At 41.4% G+C, this 14,304-nt stretch overlaps 1 protein-coding gene across 1 annotated transcript in view; it reads right to left on the bottom strand.

Moving 5' to 3' along the window:
* The window catches only part of HPSE (heparanase), a 44,672-nt gene extending 31,104 nt beyond the window's left edge, over window positions 1–13,568 (bottom strand). The window contains exons 1-3 of the mRNA XM_020988433.2: window positions 13,242–13,568; window positions 10,764–10,909; window positions 8,244–8,369 (exon numbers count right to left, since the gene is read on the bottom strand). Of these exons, the coding sequence (XP_020844092.1) occupies window positions 8,244–8,369; window positions 10,764–10,909; window positions 13,242–13,477 (508 nt within the window). The 5' untranslated portion in view covers window positions 13,478–13,568. The remainder of the gene's footprint in view (window positions 1–8,243; window positions 8,370–10,763; window positions 10,910–13,241) is intronic.
* Between the last annotated feature and the right edge of the window lie 736 nt (window positions 13,569–14,304).

Raw genomic sequence — 14,304 nt, 5'->3', positions numbered from 1 at the left:
TGCCTGAATGGCCTGAAGAACTATAGGTGTGAAGACCCGGTCTTAATGACGAGAACGGCAGAGAAGCTAAAACTAATCTACAGGGTTATTTGGGAGTATTCTAGGTCTTTGGTGTGTTTCTCACCTCCGTAATGTCTGCAGCCTATCCAGGAATTATAATTATTAAGGATTGAAAAGCCCTCTTGGGAAGGAGCTGAGTTGAGACAGGAGAGTGCCAACAGAGAACAGCCAAGGTTCTCCACTAGGCCTCCTGCACTATGATCTCGAACAGGCCTGCACAACCTGCAACCTGCAGGCTGCTTATGGTCCACGTCAAAAGATTTCTTCTCCATACAAAGGATATTTTCCTCTACATTTTTCCCAGGTCTATTGAAACCCTTTGGCTTGCCTGGGGGCCTTAAGCATCAGGCTGGTTGTGCAGGCCTGATCTAGAAAGTGCTCCAGACTGAAATCTGATGGGAAACCCAAGACAAAATTTATAGTCAGGGATTGTGGGTCGGCAAGCCCGATTCGGGCTTGGCTTGCCAATCCTGGAGACAGGGTTAGCCAAGGGTTAGCTGGAACTTTCCAGCACCCGGGCACTGAAAGAGTATTGGGGCAGGCAGAAGTCCTGGGAAGTCCCTGCATTAGTGCAGGGTGCAGGAAAGGGAACCACCTGGCAGCTCTGTCACGACCCAGTTCCTGGTCACAGATCCAGGGTGGACTGATGAGATCTCTGACTTTGCTGTTGTTTAGTCACGTCTGACTCTTTGTGAACTCTTTTTGGGATTTTTCTGGCAAAAATACCTGATTGGTTTGCCATTTCCTCCTCCAGCTCATCTAACAGATGGGGAAACTGAGGCAAACAGAGTTAAGTAACTTACCCAGGGCCACACAGCTAGTAAGTGTTTGGGCCAGATTTGAACCCATGAAGATGGGTCTTCCTGACTCTAGGCCCAGCGCTCTATCCATTGTGCGGCCTAGCAGCCCCTGTGGGGGACTGCGATGAGGGATGATGAAAAGGAGGAGTTGCAGGCATTAGCTGTATGCTGATCAATAAACAAGGTCAGAAGCCAATGGGAGCTGTGCTGACCCCAGGAGCAGAGCAGTGCAGACTCTGCTTGAGCCTCCCACCCAGGCTGAAGCCTGCAGTGTGATAACCAGGGAAGGAATCCCAGAATCAAGGGGAGCTTGCCATAGTTCTTAGGGAATTGGTAGTTGGTGTGAAATGGGTCAAGCCTTAGATATAGATCTTGGGTGTCTCCCTTTCCTCCCAAATGACAAAGTGACCAGAATGATGACATCATATCCCCTAAACTAATAATATTTAAGGGAGCAGATAGGCATAATTCCAGCCAGGTACCCCATTCTCTGAGTACAGCAAGAGTGGTAACCTCTGGCCCCACCTCTGGCTTCCCCTCCTAGCAGGAATTAAAGTCTCCCTGGAGAAGAAGGGGCTAGAAATGTCTATTCTGCCCCTCTTCAAGCCACACAAAGACAGGCTTTCCTACGCATAGACCCCTCTCTACATGAAAATGCTATCCAGAACAAGACAATATTTTGTGGTACGTGGCCAATGTGGACATTTGCTTTGTTTAACCACACATGTTCATAATGATTTTTATAATGTTTTTCTTTCATTCTCATTTGGGTGGGGAGGAATTAGAATAGGAAAGAGAGAAGGTAGATTTCTATTGATTGAAGATATTATAATTAAATTTTTTTTCCTTTTTGGTGAGGCAATCAGGGTTAAGTGACTTGCCCAGGGTCACACAGCTAGTAACTATCAAGTGTCTGAGGCCAGATTTGAACTCAGGTCCTCCTGACTCCAAGGCTGGAGCTCTATCTACTTCATCACCTAGCTGCCCCTAATTATAATTTTTAAAAAATAAAATAAAACTTACAGAACTTACAGAATGAAAAAACTCCAAATTACCAGTATCAAAAATGAAAAGGATAAATTCACAACCAGTAGAAAAGAAAATTTTAAAAATTATTAGGAACTATTTCCCCCAATTATGTGCCAACAAAACTTATAATCTAAACGAAATAGATGAACTTCAAATTAAACCCACACAAATAATCAACATTTCTGTATATTACCAACAAAACCCAGCAGGAAGAGATAGGAAGAGAAATTCCATTTCTTATTAAAATAACTATAGAAAGTTTAAAATATTTGGGAGTCTGTCAAGACACATATAAGAACTTTACAGATCAAAATAATTGAACAAATATTAATTGCTCTTGGGTAGGCCAAGTCAACATTTTAAAAAAGTGACAATACAACTTAATTAGCTTTTTTCAGTGCCATATCAATAAAATTACCAAAGAATTACTTTGTAGAATTGGAAAAAATAATAACAAAATTCATCCAAAGGAACAAAAAATCAAGAATCTCAAGGGAATTAATGGAAAAAAAAAATGAGAAGAAAGGGGGCCTAGCAGTAAAGTATCTGATCTCAAACTATACTACAAAGTCATGATCATCACAAGAATTTGGTCCTGAGTAACAGAGAGGTTAATCAGTGGAAGAGATTAGATACACAATATATAGAATATATTGTGTATTGTTTATAGAATATATAGACTATTGTATATTGTGCATAGAATATAGGATTCTAGTTTGAACAGCCCAAAGATCTCATCTACTGGGGCAAGAACTTATTCAACAAAAACTGCTGTGAAATCTAGACAGCAGTCTGGCAGAAACTAAGTCTAGACTAACTGTATACCAAGACATGCTTCAAATAGCAACATAATTTAGACATAAAGGGCAACATAAAAAACCAATTAGAGGAGCATGGAAGAAATTACTTTTCAGATATATGAAGGAGAATTCATGACCAGATAAGAGATAGAGAGGTTTAGAGAAAGTAAAATAGACAAGCTTGATAAAATAAATTTAAAAGGTTTGTGCACAGGCAAAACCAATTCAGCTAAACTTAGAAGAGAAGCAGGAAAAGTTGGGGGCGGGGGGGGGGAAGATGGAGGAAGGGAATCTTTACAGCAAGTTTCTCTGATAAAGGTCTCATTTCTAAGATACATAGGGAACTGATTCAAATGTATAAGAGTAAGAGTCATTTCCCAATGATGAAATGGTCATCAGACATGAATGGGCAATTTTCAGAGGATGAAATTCAAGTTATCAATAGCCATATGAAAAATGCTCTAAGTTACTAAAAATTAAAGACATGCATCTGAAAACTCAGAAGTACTACCTCATACACACCATATTGGCAAAGTTGACCCAAAAAAAGGCAAAATGACAAAAGATGGAGAGAGAGGCCGTGGGAAAACAAGGACACTAATACATTTTGGGGGGAAGCGTGAAGTGGTCTAGCCCAGCGGTGGGGAACCTGTGGCCTTGAGGCCACATGTGGCCCTCTAGGTCCTCAAGTGTGGCCCTTTGACTGAATCCAAACTTCACAGAGCAAATCCTTTGATTAAGGGGACACATTTGATGTATGTATGTATGCATGTATGTATATATATATATATATATATATTTTTAATATACATACACACACACATATTTCTAATTGCTATCTCACCACCACTTTCAATGAAGCCTTTTTGAGATGCCTCCATATGACAGAGAGGGAACCTTGCATTCTTGAAGGCAATGATAGAGGAACTCTATCAGAGGATAGCTCTGGCAGGTACCACCAAGTTAGAGAAGCCCAGATGTCTTTCACTTAAGTTTGGAGAGGTTCATCAGCAGGTGAAGAAAGAATTTTGTTTGTTTTGGCCGGTGCAACTCATGAAGACCTTTCTCAGACCCAGAGCAGTACAAATCTATCCCCCCCAAATCGAGGATGTTTGGAAGTATTACTAGAATCAATATGATAGCATGGATGAGTGGAAAAATCCCAGACTGATGAGGAGCAAAACTGTGAAGGTGAGTACAATGAAACTGCCTCTTTGCTCTGTTCCCACTCCCAAAGCTGTCTCTTGGGTAATGTACGCAGGTTTGTTTCCCAAGTCCTACTGCTACTAACCACATCCCTGGAACTTAACCACCTTTAGCGCCTATGTGCTAGTACCGCCTATGTGCTAGTACCGTATCATAAGCAGAAGCAAGTCTTTCTGATATTTCCGGTAATTTCCCTAGATGGCTTCTGTGGTAAGGCCTGCCTTGTACCAAATTCAAGGTAATACTGGATCGTATAGGTCATATCTAACATTTATATAGCACTTCAAAGTTTACAAAATGCTTTACAAATATTATCTCATTTTATCCTCACAACAACCCTGGTAGTTACGTATTATTATTATTATTATGCTCATTTTATGGGTAAGGAAATTGAGGCAGACAGAGGTTGAGAATGCCTTGTTTAGGGTCACATGGTGAGTAAGCTGGCTAGGTGTGAACTCAGTTCTTCCTGCCCTCAGATCCCAAACTCTACCCTAGGTAGGACAGGATTAGGGACTGGACTTGTGATTTCATCAGTAGAAGGTGAGGATGTAGCAATAGTAGAACACCAAGAGGATGAATGACTTGTAAAGGCACACCCAGCCTTACCCCTCAGAGACGGGATTTGATCTTACAGGCTTTTAAGGCCTGCTAGGCCCCACAGCCACTCCAAATACCATTATTATTAACCCCAAAGATTCTTGTTCTAATAATAGAATCCACCTTGGGGCAGACACACCCATGTTACATTTGTTGTTTCCAGTTAACTTGCGCAACCTAGCCTGAGCCAGATGAGGTCACATCCCGCTGGCAGATGTTTTTGTCACCTTCTGCTTGGGCCGCCTAGCACATCTGAAGAGAGGAGGGTAAATATATGTACTGACGCCTACTGCAATTCCTGTTCTGAGGGTGAACTGACTCTGAGCTCTATCCAAAGACCCAAGTAAGGAAGTTGTCTCTGATAACTCTTCCAACTTAGAAGCTTTACTCAACCACTGACATCCTTGATGGCTTGGAGATAACCCTGTAAAGAGAAACCAAATGGAAAAATGTCCATTTGCTTCAATGACACATTGCCATGGTGAACAGATATCCAAAGAAGGGAATGTGTCAAAGAAATGAAAGTTTTATGAATTTAGCCAAATCCTGATGTTTCTAAATATCCGATTTTGGTATAAAATTCATTAAAACATGAAGGTTTCATTTTTGGCTCAGTCATCAGTTGAGGCGGTATGCCATAGGGGAGAGAGAGTTGGATGGAGGCAGAAAGACATTGGCTACCTGCCTCTGACATCAATTAATCAATAAACATTTATTAAGTGCCTGCTGTGTGCCAGGCCCTATGCTATGTTGTCTTCACAGTCAACTCACTTCACCTTGCCTGGTACTCCAGGGTACTGGGAGTTCCCCACACCTATAAAATCACTTATAAAAACTAATCAGTTTTCAGGCTCCTGTTTGATTTCATATAAACCACACTGTGGTAGGAAAGTTTTTTGGGGAAAACTCTCTTCATCTGCTGTTAACTTGGAATGAGGAATCAAGTCTTTTCACAAACCAAAGTTAAAATATTTGAACACTGCCTAAAAACACAGGAATCTACATTACTTCCTCCTAACTAGTTCCCTGGAAAGCTCCATGATAAACCACATTCATTCAACAAACATTCATTAAGTGCCTACTGCCCATATAGCATTACAATAGGTACTGGGGAGGTTGATGGGGAATACAAAGTTTAGATAAGTCCCAATCAGTCTCTACCCTCATGGGGCTAGGACACAAATAACGAGAATGTACAATGTTACCTAACAGGGACATCATAGAACTGGGAAAATACTGTGCTCTCTGAGAGGGAGCTGATCAGAATCCACCCCATGTCATTATTCTGTAAGTAAATTCCCATTATAAGGATTTTAATACTACCATTTTAATACTATTTTTAATACTACTGACTTTAATACTATCATTTTAATACTACTGATAATTAAATACCCAAGATGGGCCTGGAGCTGGCCCAACCTATCTTATACCAACAGAGGCTCTTGCCAGACTCTAACAGTTTTTTGTTATTGTTGTGTTTCGGGGGCTACATGAGAGGAACTTCCAGAACACATCTATACTGTCCTAAAGAAACTGAGGGTCTAGTGACTTGAGTTCAAGCACCATCTTTGCCACCTAGTAAAGACAACTAAACATGGACAAGTCACTGAGATCTCTGACTCTGTTTCCTCATCTGCAACATAGTAGGCAATGAAATAGGGATGACACATTTCCAGCCATACATTATTGACAGCATCGATTGAAACAAGATTTTCTGTAAGTGTAAACATTATATAATTGCATGCCATAAGTTCAATCCTCTGATTTCTGAAGGGAAACATTTCCCTCTTTGGCCTTGCAAATAAAGGAAATCCACAGCTGTGGCAATCAATCAGTACCTTCATTTTAGGGAGAATTGGAAAAACCAAAATCAAAAGAAATATATAACCAGCAACCTAATTAAAGTGCTCTCCTTTTATAGACAGATTAATACTCATTTTGGTTATTGTGGATACAGTCTGGACAGCCAGCATTGTCTTCAGAAAGATATACTCTTCTCAGTCTGCGATATCAATGCCTCATTAAAAAAAAAAGATTCTCTGAAACATATTAGGAATTTCCCCCTGATCTGAAACCACTCTTAAAGCCTCCTTGGTTTAATAATCATCCCGTGGCATACATCCCAAGGATAACAATATCCCTAGACCATAGATTAAGAGCTGGAAGACCATCTAGTCCCACCCTTCATTTTACAAATGTGGACATTTCAGACCAGAAAGACCAAGGAGAAATGCACTTAAGTCAAGGAGACAATAGAAGGAAAGAAAAGGGAAGGACTAGAATTTAATGGTGGGGCACCTATCAATTGCAGAATGGCTAAATACTTTGTGAAGCATGAATGGAATGGAATGGAATAGTACTAAAGATGAAAGCTATAATGGCGGAGAATCTTGGGTGGGTGGTATGAACTGATGCAGGTAAGTGAGTGCACCTAGGAAAACAATTCCTATAAGGATAACACTATTGTAAAGAAGAAGAACTTGGAAATAGGTAAAAACTCTGATCAATGCAATGACCAGCCATATCTCCAGAGGACTTCTGATTAAGTATGTTGTCCCGGGCTGGACTGGACTTGAGAAGCAGAAAAAGACAGATATTCTTGGATACGACCACTGCATGGATTCATTCTGCTTGACTGTGCTTATCTGTTGCAAGTTTTATTTTATTTTTTCTTTTCTCAATTTTTTAGTGAAGGGGTAGCTAGGTGGCACAGTAGGTACAGCACCAGCCCTGGATTCAGGAGGACCTGAGTTCAAATCCAGCCTCAGACACATAACACTTACTAGCTGTGTGACCCTGAGCAAGTCACTTAACCCCACTGCCTAGCCCCCCCTGCCAATTTTTTTTAGTTAGGAGGAAAGAGAGAGTTAACAATACTGATGAAAAAAATAGTGCCATTGAAACATTTTTTAAAATGCACTGGAAACTTAGGAGGAAGCACAGAAAAGCAGCATAGTTTTAAAAGTGATATGTGGACTTTATTAACATATTTTTTAAAAATGTGGAATGAAACAGATTCTGTTTCATATATAGTTCTCTTTTCATGTTCTGCTATATATATCAAAAGGCTTTCTTTTTTTGGTGACTAATTTAAAATAAAAATGAATTTTTTAAAATATGGTTTTTTAAAAAAATGTGATTTTTAAAAAATGTTGGATGCCCCAGACCAGCTGAATTCAAAGGCCATTTCTCCCTAGTTCCTTGTGTTTTACATTAATGAAGTCTTCTGTTGACTGAGAAGACAAAGTATGGGGATACAAATATCACGTTAAAATGACACTGATATAAAATGTTATCTTGAATATGTGCAAATGATTTTTTTCAGAAATTCTATCATTTTTCATTTGTTATATTAGCTCTGCAAATCAAATCTATCAAATATAAGTAATTCCAGGTTAGCCAGAATGGTAATTACTTGGGCGAGTCCCACATTTGCAAAATCCTGGTTAATTTAAGGCATAGAAGAAACAAAAGAAAAACCAGTTTGGTGACTCTCCAACCCCTTTGACTAAAGTCTGCTTACCCATTAGTCAGTATCCTGGTTCATCCCCCTTGACTTACTTCTTAACAGTCCTCTGTGGCCATCCAGCAGTTCCAGAGGTGAGGAATGATTGTGTTCTAGATTAATAGGAGGGTCCTACCTAGCAGAATCAATTGTGTGGTTTCAGGCTTATGCTGGCTGCCCAATCTTAGAAAGCCCCTTGCTTCTGAGATCAGAATACCCTACCAAACACCCTACGTTTCTTACTTGTGAATGTAGCTTTCTCGTAAAAGTTCTGATGTCGTTCTTTGAGTAACAGCAACTCCTGGAAGGGCCATTCCAATTCCAACTGGTTCTCCATGGCAGAAGGGAGGGGACTAAAGTTGCAAATATCTACAGTGGGAGAAAAAGGTTTGAATTAGCCCTGACACTTTTCAGATATTATGGGATCTGTGAAAGGCAACTAGGTGGTGTGGTTACTAGAGGATCAGACTTGTAATCAGGAAGACCTGAGTTTGAATCCTGCCTCAGATATATACTAGCTATGTGACTCTGGGTAAATCACTTGCCCTCAGTTTTCTTCACCTATAAAATGGGGATAATGATATCCCCTATTGAAGCAACTAGGTGGCACAGTGGCTAGAGCTCCGTGCCTGGAGTCAGAAGACTCCTCTTCCTTAGCTCAAATCTGACCTCAGACACTTACCAGCCATATGACCCTGGGCAAGTCACTTAGCCCTATTTGCCTCAGTTTCCTCATTTGTAAAATGAGCTGGAGAAGGAAATGGCAAATCACTACAGTATCTTTGCCAAGAAAACCCCAAATAGGGGGTCAGGAAGATGTGACAACAACATATAGAGATTTAAGGTCGGCAAGGTGCTTTATTACCTCATTTGATTCTCACAAGAACCCTGTGAGATAAGTGCTAGTATTATCCCCATTTAGCAGATGAGTTTAAACAATTTGTCTAGACCCACAGTTAGCTAGCAAGCGCTAGAGGTCAGGACGCCAAGGCTTTACCCATTATATGACCTTTCGTTCAAAAGAAAAACACTGTGAAATTCTAAGTTTGTTTGCATGTATCTGCTCTCTCCTGAACCCCATGATTCTAGGACAGGGGTGACAATGGACGTGGGGAAGGATGCCAGTGTCAGGAGTGCTGGCACTTTATTTTAAAGTTGGTGCCCTTCTTGTTGCCAAAGAAATGAATGGGATAAGAGGCTCCCCTAGGCTCCCCATCATGATTATGATGCTTATCCCGAGACAGACAAGGGAGGAAGGGAATAAGCAAATTATAGAGTGCACTGTGTGCCAAACACTTTGACAAATATTGTCCCATCTGATCCTCACAACCACCCTGGGAAGTAGGTGCTGTTATTATCCCATTTCACAGTTAAGGAAACTGAGGCAAACAAAAGTCTCAGGGTCAGGTCTTCCCGACTTCAGGCCCAGTTCTCTATTTACTGTGGCACCAGCTGCCTGCAGTCATGTGCAGTGACATTCAGATGACTTCTTGTCATCAAAGCTGCATAATCTGGTCCTTTGGCTACCCCTGGGACCAAAAAGCATGCTCTAAGAACAGCATAAATAATACCAGTGGCTTCAGCAGGAGCAAGAGGACACCCAGGGTTTCTTGATGAATAAAAGACAGATTTTTCTATCTAAAGTAACAAAAAGTATTCTTGTCCACAGTATTTTTTCTTCAATTAACCAGAAAGATTTTAAGTGTTTGACTGATTGGGAAAGGACTAAGACAATCTTTAATTTTTTTTTTTCTGTGAGGCAATTGGGGTTAAGTGATTTGCCCAGAGTCACACAGCTAGTGAGTGTTATGTGTCTGAAGTCGGATTTGAACTCAGGTCCTCCTGACTCTAGGGCTGGTGGTCTATCCACTTCACCACCTAGCTGCCCCAACAATCATTAATTTTTTTTAAATTTAAAATTTAAATTAATTAAATTAAAATTAGTTTAAATTTAATATTTTAATATTTATTTTATAAATATAAATATATTTTATACTTAAATTTAAAATTGATTAAATTAATTAAATTTTTAAAAATTAAAATTTTTTTTTTCAAATCAACCCTTACTTCTTCATAGCTGGTGGACCCATTTCCTATGTTCCCAATCTTCCTAGCTACTTCTTGAGAAAAAGGCTGAGGTACTTAAATAAACCTATAAAAACATTTAAAATAAATATTTATCTCAAACATATTTCAATGTGAATTCTCCCGCTGATTCCTTAGCAATTGTAATTTGGCAGTGGACACACACTTGAAGTAGAAATATAGTACTTAGCACCTTCATTTTGATTACACCTTTAAAAGCACACATCGCTGACCTTTTTTAAGTGTAAACATGCATAAAATCCCATTTTATGTATCTTAAACTTATAATAATTCTCACTTTCAACCATTCCCACTTTTATGCTTTCTCCAAGAAAACATCATTCCTGCACCTGTATTGCACTGTTAATAAGCTGCATTGTCAATAGCCTTTGATACACGCCACTGTGTACCTTCTAGAGTTTGAAAAATTAGCAAGGGATGCAAGAGAATGTGGGGCATTTCCCACTTGGTTCCAGGCTTTTGCAATAGGTCAAGAGGAGGTATCGCCATCATAATATGTAATTGTAATATGTAATATTGTGCAACATGTAATATGGAATATGCAACTGTCCATATTTCTCCAAATGAAACAAAAACACAGCAAACAAGGCAAACATAGGACTAACTCAAGAAGATGCAACTATATGTTGAAAAATACTATTTTTTTAAAAAAATCACCTGGGTCGACTTGAGCTTCCCAGTAACTTCCTTTCTGAAAGGTTGATTCCTTCTCTGGGTCAAAGATCAGGAAGTCAGCCTTGGTGCCACCAAATCTCAAGTAGGCAGGAGATAAGCCTCTGGCTAAGGTTCGAAGCCTCTGGGAACTGAGAAGCAGGATTTCCTCAAATTAGTAAAAAGTATATTTTCACTGAGAAAATCTAGTTGATGGGTCAGTGAGTTTGTTTTCATTTGTTAGTTAATAAAAATATAGTGTTTGCAGATCCAGTAATAGAAATGGAGAAGCCTAGAATCTGGGAGTTGGAAAGGATCTCAGCAGTCATCTAGGCCAACCCATATATGAAAGAATCCCCCCTATGAGTTCCGCTCTCCCATCCCTAACATCTAGCTATGGCTCTAAGATCTCCAAGCAGAAAGCTGCCACCTCTCAGTTAAAGCTGTCCAAAAGTGCCTATTGCACTTTTGGACAGCTTTAACTGCTAGGGAGATTTTCCTGACATCAACTCCAAACTTGCCCTCTGGGAACAAACTGAAGTCAAATCCCTCAGGAAGATGAGTCTTCCCATTTCTTTTTTTTTGTATTTTTTTTCCTTTTTAGGCAATTGGGGTTAAGTGACTTGCCCAGGGTCACACAGCTAGTAAGTGTCAAGTGTCTGAGGCCAAATTTGAACTCAGATCCTCCTGACTCCAAGGCTGGAGCTTTACCCACTACACCATCAGGCTGTCCCGAGTCTTCCCATTTCAAGGCCGATGGTCCAACCACTGCACCACCTAGCTGCCCCTTCCTACATTATGCCTTTTCTAATAAGTCCCCTAGCTAGTGCCTCTCACCCCTGAAATCAGATTTATTTTGTCCAGGTTTCCACGTGACCATGCCCTTTGATAGAATGTAAACTTCTTAAAGGCAGAGACTATCTGATCATTTTTCCTTCCTCCCTCCTGTTTTTTTAACCACCAAAGGCTACCACAAGATCTGGTATGTCAATGAATATATCATAAGTACTGTTAACCTGGAAATGAGAGTTGTTATTACTTTAACAGATGAGAGGAGGATGGATTGGAGAAAGGAGAGACTTGTGGCAGGCCCCCCCATCATCAGGCTAGTGAATAGTTTAGGCATGAGGTGATGAGGATGGTAGCAGCATCAGGAGAGAAGGGGATATATAGCAGATGCTATGAAGGTAAAATCGATAGAACTTGGTAACAGATTGGATGTGAGAGAGCGAAGGGTAGGAGATGATGATGGTGGCTGGGAAGATGCTGATATCTTTCTTGCTGATGCTGTCAGTCCTCCCTTCTCCAAGAGGATGATGACATCTGCAGGTGATGCCATGACATACAAGAGGACCGAGTAGTGGTATTGTTGGATCAAAGGTATGGACAGTTTTATAGCCCTTTGGGCATAGTTCCAAACTGCAGAAGAGGAAAATTTTACAGTATTCAGAGTATTATAAATGATAACTTTGATTAATGCAATAACACCACTAGTGAAATGTGTCTAGCCAACGTACCTTTAGAAGCATTAAATAAGTACTCTTAAACACTGAAGAAATACATGTCCTACATACTCATCAGATTCACAGAGCTTTGAGAAATTCACAGAACTGGACTGTCAGGCAAGTCAGTTAAACTCATTGAGCTTCAATTTATTTAGCAGTAAAATGAGGGGATTGGATTAAGTTTTCTCTGTTGATATCTTTAATAGTAATACGGAAGAAGGAAGGTTTGGAAGGTAAGATCATGAATTCAATTTTGGACATGTTGCATTTAAGTTTAGAAGTGAACCCCCTTTCCAAGAACTCAACTGGAGTTGAGGTAATAATTCAACAGTTATCTATTAAGCACTTCTTTTATGCAAAGCACAGTGCTAGACATTGGAAATAACCAAAGTGTTTTCTGGCCAGCCATTTTCCACAGGGAAAGGTCACTTACTGAGACCAGTTTCTTCCATGTATTTCATTGATTGCTGCATCTTTAGCGCTGGAGATCTTCTAGGTCGCGCGCCAGCACGTGTGTGTGTGTGTGTGTGTGTGTGTGTGTGTGTGTGTGTGTGTGTCCCGCAGGCGCGGGGGACTTTTTTGGCAGTCTGGTGAAACTTATGGACCCCATCTCAGAATAACGTATTTAAACATTGAAGGAAATGCCAAGTTTCCTATCCAAGTTCACAGACTTCCTGAAACCTATCCAGAAACCCCTTGGGGGGAGGGGTCCATAGGAGCACCTGTGGTAGCCCAACCCACTTCTGCACATTAAAAAAAAAAAAGCAATTCAGTATGGGTGATTTCGCCCAGGACGGTAAAGGCAGTCCGAAAGTGCCTAGAAACGCGACTGGAGAACAAAGTTGCTGCTGATCAAAGAAGCAAAAAAGTATTTAGTTCTGGGGAGAGCAGCGGACAGCGTTCAGGTGTAGAGGGAGGAAACAAGGAGAAAGCAGACGGCATAGGGAGGAAAGGGGCCCGGCGAATGTCAGCAGCTTACCTCAGGAAGGCAATGTATCCGGGGTTGGTCATCAGGTTGGAGTCGATGGTGATAGAGAGGAAAGCCAGGCTCACCTCCTGCACCTTGGACCTGTTCAGGTCGAGCGTCAGGACTTTGCGAGGTGGCTTCTCCTCCGTCACCGCCAGAGGGCACCCCGAAAGCGGCGCGGGGAGCCCGATCAGATGCAGAGCGAACCCCAGGAGCAGCATCACCGACACCCAGCCGCTGGGATGCATCTCGGACTCTGCGGGCCGGCGCCCGCAGCAGCGGCTCAGCACCGGCAGCCTGAACAGCGCCTCCTCCTCCGATCTCGTCCTTCTGCTTTCACCCCTCTTCCCCCCTCCCTGGAACTCCTCTTCCCCTTACTCCTCCTCCATACTCCTATTCTCTCCCTCCTCCTTCCTCTCCTCCCTCTCTCCCTCCTCCCTCCTTGGCCACGTGGTACAGGTCCCTAGAGTTCTATTACCTCACAGTCCCTGTAGACTACTTGGCCACGCCTAGATCTCTCCCGTATCCTTTCTGTACATAAGGTCCATCTAGTCTCCACTAAGGTGCTCAGATTCTTAGAATCAGCCAAGAGCTCACAGATGCTCAGACCCCTTAAGAGTCTGACTAATATGACAGATCTCTAATAAACCTTGTCTCTGGCCGAAAGTAGTAAAAGACGGGATTGTAGTTGGGACTTAAAGGAAGCCAGGAAGGTCAGTGGGTGGAGAGGTGGAGGGAGAGCATTCCGGGCATGGAAGAAAGCCAGAGAAAATGCCCAAGCCGAGAACTACAGTGTCTTGTTTCTGGAACAGCCAGGAGACCAATGTCACTAGATAAAAGAGTAAGTACTCCCTTACAGGTAGTAAGGTGAGAGAGGACTAAGTTATGAAGGTCTTTGAATACCAAATAGAGAATTTTGCATTTGATCCTGGAGGGAATAGGGAGCCACTAGAGTTTATTACGGGAGGAGAGGGGTGAAATAATCTGAACTTCACTGCAGGAAAATCCTCTTAGTGGCTGAATGGAGGATAAAATGGAGAGGGGAGGGATTTGAGGCAGGCAGACCCACCAGCAG

Source organism: Phascolarctos cinereus, unplaced genomic scaffold, assembly GCF_003287225.1.
Source record: "Phascolarctos cinereus isolate Bilbo 61053 unplaced genomic scaffold, phaCin_HiC Scaffold_9;HRSCAF=440, whole genome shotgun sequence".
NCBI lineage: Eukaryota > Metazoa > Chordata > Mammalia > Diprotodontia > Phascolarctidae > Phascolarctos > Phascolarctos cinereus.
The sequence above is the reverse complement of the archived record's forward strand: the minus strand, read 5'-3'. Positions and strand labels throughout refer to the sequence as shown.